General features: G+C 41.0%; 1 protein-coding gene across 1 annotated transcript in view; it reads right to left on the bottom strand.

Moving 5' to 3' along the window:
* Positions 1-19,748, bottom strand: part of HSD17B4 (hydroxysteroid (17-beta) dehydrogenase 4) — an 82,853-nt gene that overhangs the window by 29,173 nt on the left and 33,932 nt on the right. Inside the window, exons 12-17 of the mRNA XM_015418109.1 lie at positions 18,483-18,589; positions 17,524-17,760; positions 16,523-16,574; positions 16,179-16,250; positions 14,272-14,375; positions 12,627-12,692 (exon numbers count right to left, since the gene is read on the bottom strand). Of these exons, the coding sequence (XP_015273595.1) occupies positions 12,627-12,692; positions 14,272-14,375; positions 16,179-16,250; positions 16,523-16,574; positions 17,524-17,760; positions 18,483-18,589 (638 nt within the window). The remainder of the gene's footprint in view (positions 1-12,626; positions 12,693-14,271; positions 14,376-16,178; positions 16,251-16,522; positions 16,575-17,523; positions 17,761-18,482; positions 18,590-19,748) is intronic.

The following is a 19,748-nucleotide window of genomic DNA, read 5'->3' as shown; positions in this document are numbered from 1 at the left end:
GTGAACGGACACTATCTTTATCTTTTTCAACACCAGATTCAAGAATGTGGTAACTGGTTAATCGTGAGAACCTATAGTCAGTTGTGTAGGAAGAAGAAGAAGAAGAGGCAGAAGAGGAAGAAGAAGAATAGGAGGTGGAGGAGGAGGAGGAGATCGGATTTATACCCCGCCCTTTACTTTGAGTCTCAGAGCGGCTTACAAACTCTTTTCCCTTCCCCTCCCCACAACAGACACCCTGTGAGGTAGGTGGGGCTGAGAGAACTCTGACACAAACTGCTCTTTCAGGAACAGCTGTGCCAGAACTTGTGACTGACCCAAGGTCACATCAGGAGGTGCAAGTGGAGGAGTGGGGAATCAAACCCAGTTCTCCCAGATTAGAGTCCACACACTTAACCACTACACCAAAAGGGGGAATCAGGACTGGATGTTAACATCTTCTGGAGGGTTGTATCAAGCAAACTCTCTGATTGGGTTTGAGAGACCACCTGGTGTCAGGGGGCAAAAGACTATAATAAGACTACAGGTCAGAGGGAAGCCACGCTAACCAAAATCACAATTTTACCATGCTAGTATTCTTGCTATGTTATGCTATACCATGATGGACAGCTGTGTAGAGAACGCTTAAGCCTCTAGTTTGGACTCATATTCTAAGAAGGTGTGCCATCTAATAACTGGTATTGAATATATTAGACAGAAAGGTAGCTTTTTTATTTCTTTGCTGCTAAGCGGTGGAGACATCTATTCAATAAACCTTTATACATTTTTACAAAAGTCTTCTTTATTTGTGTGCATTTAACCTTGAGGGCCTACAGGGCTGGGTGCTGCTCACATGCAAAAGAGTGGTGATCCAGGGGGACCCCGGCTTGAGTTCCTGACATGGTGGCAGCTTAAGGGGATCAAGGCCTTTGTGCACAAATAAACCAATTGGCAGTGCACTCTCTAGGTTGAGCAGTGTGGTTATTTTGGATAGTTACCAGGGAAGATGGCAGCTGCAGAACTACCAGGGGACTCACCCATCATTCATGATGGTGGAGGTTACCCTTGGTCAAGATTTAGACATGCAGACCCATGGAGACCTATGCTTCAGTTCTTGACAATGACACTTTAAAGTATGGAAGTGGTAAAATAGTATTTATAACCATAAGCTCTGGTAAAATCTTTATGAATCTTGTATAGAATTTGCATGTTATGAAGTTCTTTAACCTTACACTGCTTTGATATAAAAATCTAACATTGCAGCATCCTGAAAAATATGCATGTCACACACTTTTCTGTCATTTATTATTAAAAGTCTGAAATGTTAACATTTGCACAAGGACAAATTCAGTAGTAATGAGATTCTGCTATTCAACCATATTTATTTATAAAATTTCTGGCCAACCTCCTTCTTCTAAAGAGATAAAAAAGGGAGGGGGGAAGCAGCACATTTGAAGTACATTGGGTAATTTGCAGCAAATGGTCTTTGGATGGTTATTTTGTTTTACAGCTCTCCTGTTTTTGTACTCTAGCTTTTCTACATCTAAAGGCAGCTAGAGGCATGTTCTGGCCACAGTGATCCATAGGCTGATTACATCCAGGTTAGTGTAATGTACTCCACTTGGGTCTGCCTTTGAAACCTGTCCAGCCAGGCTGCTGTCAGAGGCTGGATAAAGGGAATCTATCTTGCTGGTACTGAAAGAGCTGCCCTGATTGAATTATGCCCAGAAATAAATGGACAAAGTGCTGGTTCTTACCTTTAAAGCCCTAAGTGGCTTGGGGTCACCTGAAGGACTGCCTTCTCTCATACTGTCCAGCCTCCCCACCATTAAGATCTTCCTCTCAAGCCCTGTTCTTCATGCACCTGCTGTCAGAAGTGAGACAGGTGCAAACCAAACACAGTTTCCCCCCCAATAGTGGCACCTCAACTGTGGAATGTTCTTCCTCTTGAAGCTTGCCTGGTACTTTCACTACTCTTGTTTGGGCACCAAGTCAAAATGTTTGTTTACCCAGGCTTGTAATTAAGGAGCTGATCTTTAAACACCATTTTTATGAGGTGCTTTTATCTTGGAAACTGCTTTGGCTAGGTTTATTTAATGTTTAATGTTTTACTATGTATTATTTTAAAAACTGTCTTAGGCAGGTCTCCTGGAGAGTTCACATAACATTTTAATAAATAAACATGAAAATGTATTTGTATTATGAAAATTTTACACACACCCCACACTTCTCAATTAGTTCCCACACCTGTTGTTAACTCTGTTATCTGTATACCAACTTACTGCTATTTATATGTCTTACCTAATGTGTTATTCCAATCTTAGCTGTATTTATTGCTCAGTTACTTAGGAATCTTGATTCTAATTAGCTCTTCCTGGCAAATAACACCCCCCAATGTAATATTTGAGGGAATCTGTTTCAATGAATCTGAGGGAGTGTACATACTAAGTCTCTCAGTTCTCACTTGTACCCAGAATTGAACTTTATTTGTCTTGTAGGTGCCACTGGATTCAAATCTCATTCCCACATGTGTTTGTTAACTCTTGTATTTGTATGCTAAATCTTTCTTACATCCAGTCTCAGCTATAATCACCCAGTACTTATGCATCTTGACCCTAAATGGCCTTCGTGACAACAACCCCCACCCCACCTCCTATAAGTAATGGTTGAGGACATCCTGTTCCACTGTATCTGCAGAGGTGTGCTTGTACATGAAAACTTATATCGTAAATAAAACTTTGTTGGTCTTAAAGGTGCCACTAGACTCAAATTTTGTTCTATTTCTCACTGGTTTACCTTTTAGATACATTTTGCACCCCACAGTATTTAAGGAAATCACTGTATCTCCACACACCATCAGAAAAAATCCTGAGGTGTAACAGACTGAGAAACAGGGATTTGCTCTCAAAGCCACCCAAGAAATTAACAGCTAAGCAGGGAATGGCCATGGGTTTCTGCTGTCCAAGCCCCAAAACTCCACCTACTATTTAATCCGACTCTTTAGATCTAATTAGTACATCACAGAGGAGGAAAAGGAAAAGGTTTAAAACTGACTTTCATTACACTCTGAACTATCATTGCCTGAAAACATGCAAGCTTATTTCATTTCAGAGAGTTCTTTAAGTTCCAACTGGCTCTTGCTGTATATATAGTAAGTACTTTGTTGTGAGACAGAGAGACAGACAAGCAGATAAGTATTAAAGGCCAAACAAAGCCCTGAACTGTTGGGCTGGGTTCTCTGACCCATTTTACAGACAGACCTGACATTGGGGAATTAATATTCCCCCAAGTATTCCTGGGCTCAGTTTGCTTTGAAAAGTGGCAGAAGGATAAGCTTCAGCCTCCCACACTGTTTTCCTTGGCTAAGACAGTGTGTGAGAATGTGAAAGGATGGTATACTCCCTGCTATGGGGCTCCACATGCTATAGTCAGTGCACACAGAGCACATGTTGTTTAGCTCTCAGGTTCATGAAAAAGAGCTCCTCTGTGCCTGAGCTCAGAACTCCTGCCTTGAATTCTGCTGCCTCTGCTTTCAGAGGACAGAGTATGTTTCCAGACAGGGCGGATGACTGCCCTCTTCTGTAACTGTGGAACCATAAGAACCTGGAGAAACTCCTGGACAAAGGACTGAGATCTGTCCTGCCTGAGAGATCTTTTTAAATTCATTGTTTCTACGGTATTGTGCTGTTGGGTGTGACTTAAACTGTAAACTACCTTGGGTCCTGCTTGACAAGAGAAAGGCAGGGTAGAAGCCTCTTAAGATTAATAAACTGACATTTGTTTTAAATCAAAAAGGCAGTGAACGCAGTGCAGAGAAAAGCAAAGGGGCTGGGTCAAATTTTCCAGCCCTTTACGTAGTTTCTAAACATACTTACAAAGAACAGATTGCATTCTGCTCAAAAATAAACTCAGCTGTAAACCAAGTATCCTTCATGTAAGGAAAAAGAGCAGAGGCCATATGTTTCTCTGGAGAGTTAGCAGCATTTTGCCATCATCCTGCAATCAATATGTTGCCTCAAGGACACTCTTGAGAGTGGTCCAAAATGGAATTAGCTCTGCCCTCTTTGAGAGTAATCCCAATAAGATTATCTGTTAGATTAACAAACAACAGTGTAGTGAATTAAGGCCAGTCCTCTTGTGTAACTCTAAAAACCCCTGGAAGGGCGTTTGAGGTAGCATAGGAAGGGAAAAAAAGAGATAAACGCATGTCTGAAGCATCCAACTAAGAAAGAGAATTTACCTGTGTGGGTAAACAGTCAAAGTGCTAGCAAATCCAAATGAATACTGCAACTATTTTATAGCCTTTTCACAATAGAATAATTTTTTTAAAGCTCCAGAAATTTGTAAACAATACTTTCCTCCTATTTGAATGATGAAATTCTATTTACATGCAGAAGAAAGAACAGTACCCTGTACCTTATGCGGTAACACTTTAGAAGTCTCTAAGCTCAACGGCACCACCTCTCCCCATGTGTGTCCTGAAGAGCCTTGCAGTCTGCGGACAGCCGTCTGCTGGTTGGTCCCTGGCCCGAAAGACGCCCACCTATAGCCTCAGCCAGGGTCAGAGGGCTTTCTCGGCCCTGGCCACAGGCTGGTGGAACATGCCTCTTGATTGAGATCAGGGTCCTGCGAGACCCCTGTTACAGTTTCCCAGGGCCTGCAAAATGGAGCTCTTCCACCAGGCCTTTGATTGAGGCAGTGGGCATCTACCAGCTGGCCTCCCTGCTGCTGTTGCATGAGGCCGCTGTGGCTCGGTGCTGGCCCACTCATGTCCCGGCTGTAGGAACTGAAACTGAATATACTGCAATGCCCACTTTAAATTTTTTTAATGTTTTAATGTTGTCTTTATTACCTGTTTGAATTATTTTAAAGATTGTATTAAATTCATTGTTGTGAGCCACCCTGAGCCCACTTGCGGAAAGGGTGGAATATAAATCAAAATAATAAATAAATAAAATAAAATAAATAAGTTTGGAAGACAACTTTACAAGGGAAGTGGAAAGCTCCAACTGATGGGAAGGGAAGTTCCATTCTGCTACTGTTAGTGTCTTCTGTTAACTGAAATCATTGATGGGCTCATCCCAAGTGGCTGCATCCTACCAATTGCAAGCAGAAGACAAATCTTTCCACCTCCTCCCTTCACCTAGCAGTCTTACAAGACCATCAAGAAGTTGATGTTGGGAGCTAGGCAAGCCTTGTGGAGCAAATGTCACACAACATGATGGACTACTGTGAAGAAAGACCTAATACATTTCACTCTTATGCCAACATAGCCTCTTGTATCGGGGGAAACTCCCTCAGGGGAGTGATGTCACCAGATTCCATACCATAACCAGAGTATTTTGTTTCAAAGGTCTGTATAATTTTCATCATGATTACAGAGTCTTAAGGGGCCCCTGGGAGAAAGGGAGTTGTGGAAAATATCCATGAATGCCATTCAAAGGATACAATCTATTTAGTCTACACTTTTCTGTCTTCATAACAGCTGGTTAAAAAGGATGGGTCACTTGAACATAGAGTTATGGAGGTATTTGTTTTGAGGAGAAAGTACTTTTATGGAAACAATAGGAACTCACTGAATACTGCTTGTCTCCCAAACAATTCTTTGGTTTCACCAGTACAACTGCCACTATTGCTGGGAGGATCCTTGGTCATATCCCAGAGTCTGCTGCTGCATGCTATTACATTGACTGCCTACTTTAGGGAGAGGAGACAGAACCCTTTGTAGATAGTACAGTGATTACTTCATATATACAATAGTGTTCACCCTTTCCCCCCCACCCATGAGCACACAGAGACTTCAAAGAACATAATAGGAAAGGGTCTACAGCCCCCTGAAACTAACAGGAACTACAGTGGTCATCTGTTACTGTTGGACCAACAGGATTTAACTGTCAGCACACAGTGGTTTTGCCACTGAGATATAGGATCATAAGCAGCTTGAATTAGGCAGATGTTTATCTAAAGTGCATGTTCTAACATTAGCACTTGCGCCCACCAAGAACTAATCCTAATTCATCCAATACCAAAGCATTATCAAGTCTCTCAAAATCATTCTTTGGCAATATTCTTTGGCTAGATGGGGAGCAATCCGAAAAAGGGCTGTGGAACTCCCTCCCCAGGGAAGTTTGTCTGTCTTCCTCTACTGGTTTAAGGTTTAGTTTCATTTGGCATACCCCCGTAACAGTTATTGGCCCTCCTCCCTGGTTCTGGTGTTGGTTGTTTATGTGTTTTATTGAGCTATGTTATAGTTTTAATGTTGTGTTCCATTGTTCTAAGGTTTTAATGTTTTAGTGCTCTGCCTCAGGGACCATGATCAGGTCCAAACGCAGCATAAAAATATTGTCATAATAAATATTTATGTAGATCTTTTATATCCCATCTTCCTCCCCAATAAGGACCCAAAGTGTTTTACATAGTTCTTTCCTCTGTTTTAATCTCACAACAATGTGTGACTGGTACAAGATTACCCAGGGAGCTTCCATGGCAAAATAGGGATTTGAACCTGCATCTCCCAGACCCTAGTCCACTATACCATATTTAGTAGCAAAAACATGGGAGTAGAAGGGTGGGAAAGGATCACTCCAATGTTCAGAGGAAATAAAGTATGAATTTGGTAGATTACAAAGTTTCTAGTGTAGCTACAGTAAACATTGAAACTGATGTTCAAAAACCCAATCTTCTCTAGAGAATCACAGCATCAGCACAACTATGCATATTCACATGTCAGCTATACAGATAACTAAAATTCTAGTCTAGTTATTTGCCTAAAGCAGCTTTCATTATCTCGGTGGATAGCTTCTGACAGGAGCTGAAGGAGTGCAACCCTGCTGATTCTCCTTGATTGAAAGTTTTAGTAACAGGAACCATGGTATGTTTGGCTGGCTGGGAAACAATGCACTCTAATGTCTCCAATCATATCCAACAAGTCAATTCCACAAGGTGTAACTGAAGGATTTTTCCTGTGCAACAAGGGAGCCACACTTTTCAATACCTATAGGAAATCAGTGGGAGAAAAGGCCGCCTGGAAGTTTGGGGACAGGTGTCATCAGTGTGCTGATAAACCAAGTTTTCTTTCTCCTTTTCATACAATCCACAATTTTCAACTGGTGCCAACATCAAGAAGTTGATGTTGGGAGCTAGGCAAGCCTTGTGGAGCAAATGTCGCACAACATGATGGACTACCGTGAAGACCTAATACATTTCATTCTTATGCCAACATAGCCTCTTGTATCGGGGGAAACTCCCTCAGGGGAGTGATGTCACCAGATTCCATACCATAACCAGAGTATTTTGTTTCAAAGGTCTGTATAATTTTCATCATGATTACAGAGTCTTAAGGGGCCCCTGGGGGAAAGGGAGTTGTGGAAAATATCCATGAATGCCATTCAAAGGATACAATCTATTTAGTCTACACTTTTCTGTCTTCATAACAGCTGGTTAAAAAGGATGGGTCACTTGAACATAGAGTTATGGAGGTATTTGTTTTGAGGAGAAAGTACTTTTATGGAAACAATAGGAACTCACTGAATACTGCTTGTCTCCCAAACAATTCTTTGGTTTCACCAGTACAACTGCCACTATTGCTGGGAGGATCCTTGGTCATATCCCAGAGTCTGCTGCTGCATGCTATTACATTGACTGCCTACTTTAGGGAGAGGAGACAGAACCCTTTGTAGATAGTACAGTGATTACTTCATATATACAATAGTGTTCACCCTTTCCCCCCCACCCATGAGCACACAGAGACTTCAAAGAACATAATAGGAAAGGGTCTACAGCCCCCTGAAACTAACAGGAACTACAGTGGTCATCTGTTACTGTTGGACCAACAGGATTTAACTGTCAGCACACAGTGGTTTTGCCACTGAGATATAGGATCATAAGCAGCTTGAATTAGGCAGATGTTTATCTAAAGTGCATGTTCTAACATTAGCACTTGCGCCCACCAAGAACTAATCCTAATTCATCCAATACCAAAGCATTATCAAGTCTCTCAAAATCATTCTTTGGCAATATTCTTTGGCTAGATGGGGAGCAATCCGAAAAAGGGCTGTGGAACTCCCTCCCCAGGGAAGTTTGTCTGTCTTCCTCTACTGGTTTAAGGTTTAGTTTCATTTGGCATACCCCCGTAACAGTTATTGGCCCTCCTCCCTGGTTCTGGTGTTGGTTGTTTATGTGTTTTATTGAGCTATGTTATAGTTTTAATGTTGTGTTCCATTGTTCTAAGGTTTTAATGTTTTAGTGCTCTGCCTCAGGGACCATGATCAGGTCCAAACGCAGCATAAAAATATTGTCATAATAAATATTTATGTAGATCTTTTATATCCCATCTTCCTCCCCAATGAGGACCCAAAGTGTTTTACATAGTTCTTTCCTCTATTTTAATCTCACAACAACCCTATGAGGTAGGTTAGCCTGACAATGTGTGACTGGTACAAGATTACCCAGGGAGCTTCCATGGCAGAATAGGGATTTGAACCTGCATCTCCCAGACCCTAGTCCAACACTCTGACCACTATACCATATTTAGTAGCAAAAACATGGGAGTAGAAGGGTGGGAAAGGATCACTCCAATGTTCAGAGGAAATAAGGTATGAATTTGGTAGATTAGAAAGTTTCTAGTGTGGCTACAGTAAACATTGAAACTGGTGTTCAAAAACCCAATCTTCTCTAGCCCAGCAGATGGCGCGCGAGAGCACCTTCTTGCTGATTGACAGCGGATCCAGCAAGGGAAGGGCTTGGGCAGGAAGTCCCTCCCGTCTTCTTCACCAGCTTTTCTTGTACTTTTTTAGTCCCCGCCATGCTTCAGTTTTGTTTACACTTAGAAAGTTCGTGCTGTAGCCTTTATGGAAGCTTCCCTCCTCTCCGCTTATTTCTCCCTCCCAGCAAGGTAAACCGTTCGTGCGTTTTTCGCTCCCCCCCCACTTTGTTTTAGAAGTCTCTTTTTAATAGTCCCTCCTCCCTTTTGCTTCTTGGGGGGGTGAGGCTTTCTTTTAAATACCACCGCTTAAAATCTCGAACGCCGGCTTACAGTTTGTCGCTTGCTTCTTTTCTCTGACTCAATTCATCCGCTCCACCACTCCACTTTCCTGGCGGCTTTGCTATTCCCCATTACAGGGCACAACGCAGCTGGAGCCGTTTGGGGCAGGGAGAGACTATGGTGGGGGAGCCTCAATTCCCGGCTTTTATGCCGTCAAGAGGCATCCCCCAGTCTCTCAAATGCACCCCCTGGTTCGGAGCCTTATAGCAAAGGCTTCTTAGGATCTCCGCATGAGTGGGACCCCTCCAGACGGCGTGTGGGCGATCCGACTCCGGGAGCTCACCCGAGAGTCGGTCGCCAGGCGCGCAGCAATAACCGGAAGTTTTTTATTGCTTTCATTGTACATAACTAAGTACGCTTGTGGAAGATTATACAGAGGTATGTTAGATAAAAACAAACTATAGGAATTAGCATTCTTCATTAATTAACCAAGAACAGAGGCACATATTTGGTTGGAGAATTCACAAATGAGATTGCAATATTAGCTAGACATAACAGGAAATCATTAGACACAGGATGCAAAGGAACAAATATACAAAATACAAACCCCACAGTTGAAAGTGATTCTCATGAAAATTTAATTTTATCACTCTAACACTGATTCTGAAAAAAAGTCAACAATTGAAGTTTACTAAAACATTCAACTCTCACCCTTAGGAGAAACAGAAGGAAATACAACAGACACTTATTTACAATGAGTCAGTGTTTACTTTTGTATTTAGGAGTATGCCAAATCGTTGTGTGTGATCACTTCCCGTTTATGGTAAATTAACACTCAAGGGTGTTTTTTCTGTTCGTCTCCAGTGAAAGATGTTTAGTATGGATTCAGAGGAAGGGCTAATAGTAAGAAATCAATTGGACATGGGTCAGAAATACATGTTTCAATAGCTTGATTAATCCTTTGGTGGAATAATTCTTAGTTCATTGATTTAAAACATCAATTTCATAATTGGCAGGAAAGAGTAATGAGATGATACTTAAAAGCTGTATAGCCCTGGGAGGCTGACATTGATCGATTTGGCTCTCCACAAACGATTTAAATACTTTTGGAATCATTCTGATCATCTGCAAGCATCTCCATTTTATACAAAGGTTTATGGAAGCAAACACAGTAAATATTGCTCACTTTATGAAGTAGTAAAAGGGACAGAGGTGTGTACTTGCTCCTTTATAATTGAACATGTTCCTCTCTTTTTTTTAAGAAAAAAAAAGATGTGGAGATATTTACAAGCAGAAGAAAATTAGTCCAACTTCATTAGCCCATAAGCAGACCAGATCCTACATGCAATTGACAGTGCATCACAAGAACAAAACAAGTGTTCTGTAGACAAGTGACAGCACAAAATATACGCATAGAGGATTCAAATGACAAACAAGCCCCACAGAACTTCAGAATAACTGTATACAGTACAATTCCAAGCAATCCAGCAGCGATATGAGCTTACTACTAACACCTTTTTGGCCCACTCTTGCTCCAAGGAGCTCCAGTGGATTGTAGATGATATTCCCCTTCTATACTCAGAACACCTTGCAAGACGGGTTAGGCTGAAACACAGCCCAATGTCTGGTCCAAGTTCACCAAAACAGCTTTGTGACCAAGCAAGCATTTGAACTTGGGTCTCCTCCAAAGTAAGTCCAACACTATTACTGGCTCTCTTGCAACACAAACTGTTAGTCATTCATCATACATAGTTTGGACATTTTTAATACTTTTTCAGAGACAGAATGTCAGACTGAACAGTTGTTGTTATTTCTAAATAAACTTACAGATCTTACTGCTTTATCTATTGTGGGACTTGGGAAAGAACAAAGATCAAAACCAAAAACTGAAGGAGGTCTTCTCCTGTACAGCTAGGGTTTTCTGGCAATCACCAAAGGGCAACTCAGACACTAGTCACTTACTAGTAGGTTTTTTTTCTGTCTACTTAAAATAATGTCTTCCTTTCAGATAAGTACCCTAAAGGTGTGTACAGAAGTAATTACAGTGATCCAGAAGAAATTTTTTACTATATACACATAATTACGTAAGGCATTTTAAACCTGCCTTTCTTCTATAAGGACTTAAGATGAAATTGAATGTTGTTGTTTTTTTTTAAAAGAGGGGCTGCCATGTCAGTTTATTGTAGCAAAACAAAACAGAAGACAAGTGCACCTTAAAACTAACAACATTTATTCCCATATGAGCTTACAAAAATAATAAATTAAAATAAAATACAAAGCAGGATACACTGGACAACATAAAAATTAACAACCTATATATACAATAAATATACATAAGGAACCCCAAATCGAGTCATGAGCAGTTCACAATTAACTAGCTTCCAGACCTCAAAAAAACGACCAATCCAAAGGAAAAGATTTTCTAAATACTTTTGTCTTGCACTGGTTCTAGAATTGATAGCATACTCAGGAAGTCCATTCCACAGGGTAGGAGGCATCTCAAAGAGAGCTCTGGTGCAGGCAAACCCATCTTAGCCAATCTACATATTGCACCATGAGCTGCTACACAGGATTATTTCTGGAAGACAGTCCTGCAAATGTGTGTATCCTAAACCAAAAAAGGGGTTTAACCCAACTAAACCTGAACAGGTTAACTAATGTAGTAGCCCAAAACCCCAGCTTTTATTTGGGCTCAGCTATACCGGTTGCCAAATCAGATCCTTTGATTTGCATTCAGTTGTATTAATACCCCCCAAAATACTGATACAGTATTTTTTGGGTATTTTTTTCTGCTCAGTTTATGCCAAATGCACATCCCTAGTCTCAGTACTGGTGTAATATGTGAGTTATCCCGGACGCTAGACAGTACAAGTGCTGTGGCATTTTCACCACCTGAAGTTTCTCAACTGCCTTCAAGGAAAGCCTCACAAAATGCTCGTCGCAACAGTCTAGCCTCAAGGTTACTACAACATGGGCAGTGTCACCAAATACTCGGCTGAGTCTAAATACTTTAGATAGATGTAAGGTATTTGATATTACTGAACATCAGGTTTTGAGAACTGTGGAAAAGTCAGTAAGAGACCATGTAAACCATTCAATGACTGTGGGAAGATATAATCATAGAACTTTCAGCATCAAATCTGTCCTGTCCCCTAGTTACTTTGTGTGGTTATGATGAGCAACAGAGGGCAACTGTGGAAAGACGTTGCCAGCCTGAAAAGTTTAGGCTGTTTCTCTTTCCTCCCGCAGTTACTGAAAGCCTGAGCATGAACTGAAGGGCAAGAGCCTCAAGCGATCTTGGCCCTTGGCGATTAGTCCACGGCTTGCATCCTGTGGTCTTGTCCACTTTGTTTGTTTTTTATACTGTAGTTTATGTAAATTTGTAAAGGTATATTTTCTGTAAGCTGTTTTGGCAACAAAATGGGATGAAACTATACTAAATAATAATAGTAATAATAGTAATAGTAATAATAATAATAATAATAATAAATCCAGTTTATTCTAACAGCTACCACTAGTGTTCAGCTGTATTTAGCAGAAGCTGTAAATACACACAAATACATATTGGTTTTCCAACATGCTCCCCATATTTACAAAATTTGTAACAAGCAGCACAGCCTGGGGTACTTTCCAAACAATCAAAAATCTTTACAAAACTCAAATGTACCTGATCTACTGTTGTGACATCCATGACTACAGCATCTGGTGGTCTTTTGGGTGGACCTACTGGGACCTAGAAAAAAATAAATCCATAAATATGCACATTCCATCTTTAGTAAAACTAAAAATCACATGTAACATTTTTTTGGTCCAGTTTTAACAAATATTGTTATTCAAAACAAAGTCAACACCCACTCAGGAAGTATATTCTCAGTACAATGCAGTACCCATTATCAGATCAGACCTACTAACTCGCACATTGTTCTGCTTTGAGGCCACGATGCAGTCTACGCAGAGAGAGGCAGCACCTCAACCAACTATGAGGAATATGCATTCAGACACAAAACTAAATAAAAAAGCAATTTTCATTTTCTGGTTGTCACGTGTGAGAATTTTCAATAGAGAGGCAACAAATCCCACACATGCGCCTTTTTTAAATGATAAAACTTATATATATTCGTATAGCGATGGTCTTAAGCCATTATGAGTCAAGTCAAAATCATAACCATTTCAGGACTGGCTCACAACGGGGATGCTGCCACCAGAACTTTCTTTCTCCCTCAAAATCTGTTCATGCTACTAGCTCTCTGCTTCATATCCAAAGATCAAACAATTTTGAAAATCAGTACCATATAAACATTCTTCAGAGTTTCCTCTGCCCTTGTGCTTCCCAAGCATAGCTTGCCATCTCCTTACACATGAATCCTTCGCTGCTGCCACCTCCAGATGCTGTCCCTCATTTCTCCCTCAAAATCTGTTCATGCTACTAGCTCTCTGCTTTATACCCAAAGATCAAACAATTTTGCAAATCAGTACCATATAAACCTTCTTCAGAGTTTCCTCTGCCCTTGTGCTACCCAAACATAGCTCAGCTTCTTTTGGATTGTAGAACACACTGTCATGTTCCACCTCCCTGAGAAAGCAAGTTTGATGAGTCAAATGTGTGCCCTTTGCTTTGTAATCTGACATCTGTAGTAGTTTTACTGAAGTCTCTGGTTCCTGCATATGTGGATCTCCTTGGGTTGTGGGTTGCAAGATGGGAAGACAAGGTGATCATAGTCTACTTGCACACAATTCAACGCAGTTGACAGCTGCAGCAGAAGGGGGAAGGAAGTGACATGCACCCTCTGCTGTAAAGACCCATGCTCTGACAGCCCATTAGAAAGGAAACTGGCAGCAATAGCAGAGGCCCAACTTTTAAGGCCTGGACAGTCACACACAGTAAATGCCAAGAAGCATGAGAAATGTAGTTTACAATGCTTCCTAGCTGAATCCTTGTGTATTCCAGAGGAACAGCCATCTCCTTACATGAATCCTTCTCTGCTGCCACCTCCAGATGCTGTCCCTCATTGCCCTGCCACCACTTTGCAAGAGCAACATTTGGGGAAAGTAGGAATGGATACACAAGGCTGAGGAGCCTCTCCAGACTTCTATTATGAGCTAGAACAAATCTCTCAGTGAGGGAAAGCTGAGCTTTCTCTGAGAGACTTCCAGCATACCTGAGAAATTATGAGCAAGTCCCAGTAAGGTTGTTCATCACCAGCCAAGTTCCACAGTTTGTGGTATTATAAGAAGATTTCCATGGGCAGCACAGAACAATGAGCAGTCAAATAACATTTCTGAATGAATGTGCTCATAACACTGATTTTTACCTTGGCTTTCTCTGATGATCGTTTTCCACCAAAACCTCCCGCTCCAACGACAAAGACAGAGAACTGATTATAGCACAAAAGATCTTTCCCAGAGTATGTGTAAACTGTGCAGAAACATGGGGGGGGGGGAGGCAATTTTAGTCAAACAAGAAGAACTCCTTTTTTATTTTTAGTCAATTTTAGTCAAACAAGAAGAAAGGCTGAGAATGGCATATGACACTTTCGGAGGTACTTCTAAAATTAGTTTCTCTCAAAATAAATGTGTTTATTTTGTGCACAAATGGTAGTAAGCTAGTAAGAATCTCTGGGAGCACATACACAAACAAAATAGTACTAACACTGTACCTTTAAGAATGAACATACATTTTAAATTTTTATTTTTGTGAACGTGTGACAATGAGTATCAACAGGGCAGTCTTGTCTTCACTTCCTAGTTCACTGTCAACTCAGATATAATGTGGCAGATGTGCTCCCAACGAACATCACAAAGTAAGAAAGGGGAGGCCTGCTTCTCTGAAGACAGAGGGCAATTCAAGCTTCTTTCAAACTTATGAGGAAGCCATGGTGCTATGCTTGGTGGTTGTACACTCTCTCCCTTCCCCAGCCGAAAGCAATAATAGTTTCATCTTCAATGAAAACCATAGTTTGGCATTATATCCACTTCAAACTAGGATTTCAAGCTAACTGAAAACCATGGTTTGCAATCCCCCTGTGAAAGGGGTTAAAAAACAGTTTATCTGTTCAGATTTAACTGAATTATGAGTTCTAACTAAGTTCATTAATCAACTTCAATCACATGAAAGGAAGCAACATATGACTTGATGTTATATCTACATCTGAACCATGCCACAACAGATAAAGGCCAAAAAGTCATAATTAATTATGCCTTCCTGATGAGTTTCCCTTACGCATTTACAGTGACAAAACTTCCCCTTCAAACTTTTCAGTATTCATTTCTGAAAATAAAGACTGCTCTAAAAAGCTAAGCTGTTCCTTAGGTCCTTCTGTTCCTGGGATCATCACAAATGATGAAATCTGCAAACACAGGAAGGCATGGGGGGATCTGCTGCCTCCAGGGGCAGACTGGGAGGCCAAAATGGCCATGGAAAGGGCCCTATCCCTGCTCAGGGGGAGGCATGGATCAGGTGAGTTGTGTACACCTTATGGCTTGGCTGCAGCATCACCAGGCAACTTGGGCAGTGTAGGCTACTATGCCAACCTGGTCAAGTTCACAAAGGGAGAAGATCTACAGTATTCCTATTGTTCACAGGAACCCAACTACATGAATCTTCCATCCCTGCCTAGAGGCAGACATCATTCAAACATAGTTTTGCTGGCCACGTCCTACGACAGCAGTCATATTTTGATTTCTGAATTCAGTAAACAGTCCTATGGAAATGCAATACGTATCTACAGGAAGTCCTAGCTCTAAAAGGATTCTTAAATTTCGCATAAGTATATATTCCAGCATGATGGACCATACATGTGCAAACACAAGACTAAACTTATTACCTGTTGGTCAGAGCTAGAGAACAAAGAAAGGAGTCAAGGAATAGACCTTTTTTCTTTATGAGCATTATAATGGGGTTGGCTGTGAAGAAAAACCTTATTTAAACCCTTTCTCAGCTATCAAATTTGTTGGGGTAGTTTTAAGTCAACATCCCTGCGGCCTCCTGCAAAGCTTCTGAGAATCATGAGATCCTAAGGTAAAGCATGGTATGCAGCGTCAATGGGGAAAGGTAGGGGTTTCAATATTTGTCCAATTTTTTTTTGTCCAATATTTTTAGGCCAACTCTGATAAATGTGTCTATTGTTCTTAAAGTATTGCAACATAACCAGTATGGCAAATTCAGAATGAGTCTCTTTCCTCGGATTATTTGTCCATAGAAGAAAGCAAAAAAAGTTACCATCTAAAAGTATAACTGCTCCTGAGCCTTTATCAAGAATGTCAGCAATGGTGGGTTCTGAAATTAGCTTTCCTAAAATTGAAAATGAAATAGAAGACACATTATACCAGAAGCAAACTATTTCATAAACTTACACAGAAAAATAGCCATCTTGTTCAGATATGTAACACAAACTTAACACACTCAAATGTATTGGATGTCTTGAATTTTAGATAAGACCATCCAGATACACAGAACTGGTAGAAAGGCAATTATTAAACAGATATAGAAGGGTAAAAGAGAGGCTTTTGTCCTATATTTATGGGAATGTAATTTTAAAAAAATTAGTTGTGCAGAACACTCACCTGATGTCGGCAGCGGTTTATACAGTTCTAAGTATTGCTCACCATGTAACACCTACAGAAACATGAGAAGCGTTTTTAACAGAAGTTACTATTACTTTTACCCAATTCTTGAGGAAGCTATTTTAGGAGAAATAAAATGTTCCACTGAAATGTCTCTTAAAGAGAAATTACTTAATGGTATTCATTTTAACTGTGTGAGCCATGTCAACAGAAATTAGATTTATTTCCGTACACTATAAGAAGCTATATCAGCCCAAACAATACTAAAGCTTTGGATGCTACTGTTTGGAGAAAACAAGGCGCATGGGTAAAGACAGTATCATTTTCTCAGGCAATTAGGCAAAGCACAGAAGAATGTAATATTTCCCACGTTCAAAATGAGGCCACTGTTTCTGACTGTTGAGAATCAAGAAATGTAACTAGAGTGTTATGGTGATCTACACTTTATGGTCTTGCAAGTCTACATTATTCTAACGTATGCAAAACTCCCCCCACCCAACACACAAATTTAAAGAGTAGTAGTTGTCTTAATTTACTTACACTTCCATTTTTGCTAAACTTGTAGCATAATCTTTACGGAAATCACAACCCTTTATTTGTATTGCACAGTATACAAAGTATGTCCAATCTATTTGTTCCTTGACACCAGAATATGATCAGCATTCACTAGTATGAGATAACATCAGTTCAAATTACTTTCTTACATATGATCAGCATTCACTAGTATGAGATGATAACATCAGTTCAAATTACTTTCTTACAGTTATTGCTGATTATGTTGAATTAAGCTCTGCCTGGAACTTTCAATGGAATGCAGAATTGGGGGGTAGGGAAGGGTTTTGCAAGGTTACTTAAAAGCCAAGCTATATCTGTGCTGTATTCAGTGCTAACTCAGATTTTAACGAACTCCTGCAACTAGTAAATCCGTACACAGAACTAGCATTGTGTTATCTTCACTAATACTTTCATACATAAAATCAACTCCAGTGTTTACTATTTACCTTTGTAAAATCAATATTGAGTCCTGGAACACTAGACAATCCACCATCAAGCATAGAGGCCTGAGCCGGTATAACACCAAAAGTAGGAAGACAACAAAACCCATCACTTCCTTCGAATAGGAATTTCAGGTGGTCTGGATCTTTTGTAGACATGCCCACGCCAAGTGCATACAAAATCGGCTGCAAATGAGTGTAACTGTATTCAACAGATGGCAATTTATGACCAACAAATTTTGCCTGTGGAGATTAAAGACAGGGCTACACATTAAGATTTTGTTAGATTAGATATTTACTTAATATAGTCTAAAAAAACCGCATTATGTTAATGACAACTACAGTTCCAGGCTTCAGGTGGAGCTTGGATCTCTCCTGGAATTACAATTGATCTCTAGACTACAAAGAATAGTTCCTCTGGAGAAAATGGCTGCTTTGGAGGGTAGACTCTATAGCACTATATCCTGCTGAGGTCTTTTCCATCCCCAGACTCCATCCTCCACTTCAAAAACTTAACCTGGAGTTGGCAGCCCTACTGACAGATACACAACTTGCCTAAGGGGAACATCTTTAGGCGACCAGGTAAGAATGCTTTCATAAGCAGTAAGAGAGTTGATTTTCTCTGTCCCCAGGCCATGTGGTGTGGCACAAATAATAAACATGTTATTTCAAATTCTTGAGCATTAGTAACTTGGGTGCACTTTATTTGCAAGGCTGCGACCAAACATGTGCAACATCAAGATAATAACTCACTAAGTCCTATGTGTGAAGTAAAGTAACTCTGCACGAAAGTAACGTTCACTGCAACATTCAATTAGATTTAAATCTCAACTGGGAATGTTGATTAATTCCACCACTAAAGGGTTTAGCCAAACCAGTTAATTTCTAGGCTGTGGCAACAGTCTAAATACAAACCTGTAACAAGTTTGGAGTAACAGTACCTTGTTGAAGCATTTTTTACTTACAGAGTCCAAGCCTGAAGAAACTGCTGATCCAGTGTGGCTGGTGGGATTCAGTGAGACATCCTGAGCATCTATTTGACTCAGTACATTATGCAGTATGGCGACTGATTCTGGAAATATATATAAATACAGCGAAAGCTTACCATTACTTGCTGAAACTATTGACATTCTCGAGGGGAAAGAGATCCCAATAAGAAAATACAATACAAACAGCTGGTGGATTGGCTACATTAGGGGTGTGTCGTCTAATATGCAAAGGAGTTCCTGCTACAAAAAGAGCTCTGCCTTCCACTGAATACTCTCTGGAGCAAGACAGTCTTACACCATTCTGAATGTGGCAGTGAAAGCACCAACTGCACCCACTTTGGTGGGCCATCCCAGACAAACGGATCTGCCACTGAGAATGCCTGTGGCTTAACTGTTGCCAAATGGACAGTCACAGGCAGGGGTCATTTCCTGCAGAAGCGCACAGGAGCAGAGCTCTGGCAGTAAAGAGCTCAGGGGGTGGGCACATGCAGCAAGCCCCACCCCCTGCTCCCAGAAGCCCTCAGTCAGAGCAAGCAGCAGCCAGATAAGTTGCAGAAGCCCCCCGGCCCAAAACAGTACAGTGGCACCTTTAAGACCAAGTTTTATTCAGGTACAAGCTCTCACTCCTCTGTGAGGGCAGATCTGCACGTGTCCCCCCCCCCGATAGCTAGCAATCCAAAAGAGTCCAGTGTTGCCTTCTGACACACTTCCGATGAGGTCAGGGGGTGTGGCATATGCAAATAAGTTATGCTAATGAGTTATGCTAATGAGCTCCTGCACCTCTTTTTCTATGAAATGACCCCTGGTCACAGGTAATAAAACCACCAGAATGCTATCTGAAGGGTGTAACTGGCACATGTGAATACAGTGGAAGAGGCGATAAAGGCCCCAGGCTGTGAAAGGCATTAAAGGTAACAACAAGCACTTTGAATTGGGTCAAAAGCAATCAGGCAACCAGTGCAGTTGATGCAGCACTGACATTACGTGTTCCAAGTGGCTGATCCCAGACAAGTTTCACTGCTGCATTTTGCACCAATTGAAGCTTCTGAGATGTCTTCCCACTTAAAGCACGTTACTGAAGTGCAATCTGGAGCAGGCCCATAGCTACGGTGCGGCATTTGGGCTCTGTCCCCTCAAATGTGAGGCGCATGCCCCACAACAGCTGCTGCCCTTCTCCCCCCTCATCCATCCTCCCCTCCTGTGACATTAAAAGGGCCCTCCAGCTGATCAGTGGGAGCATGT

The sequence above is a fragment of the Gekko japonicus genome, unplaced genomic scaffold (genome assembly GCF_001447785.1).
Source record: "Gekko japonicus isolate JY-2015 unplaced genomic scaffold, Gekko_japonicus_V1.1 scaffold1538, whole genome shotgun sequence".
Classification (NCBI taxonomy): Eukaryota; Metazoa; Chordata; class Lepidosauria; order Squamata; family Gekkonidae; genus Gekko; species Gekko japonicus.
Note: the sequence above shows the minus strand (reverse complement) of the source record. Positions and strands in the feature narration are given on the sequence as shown.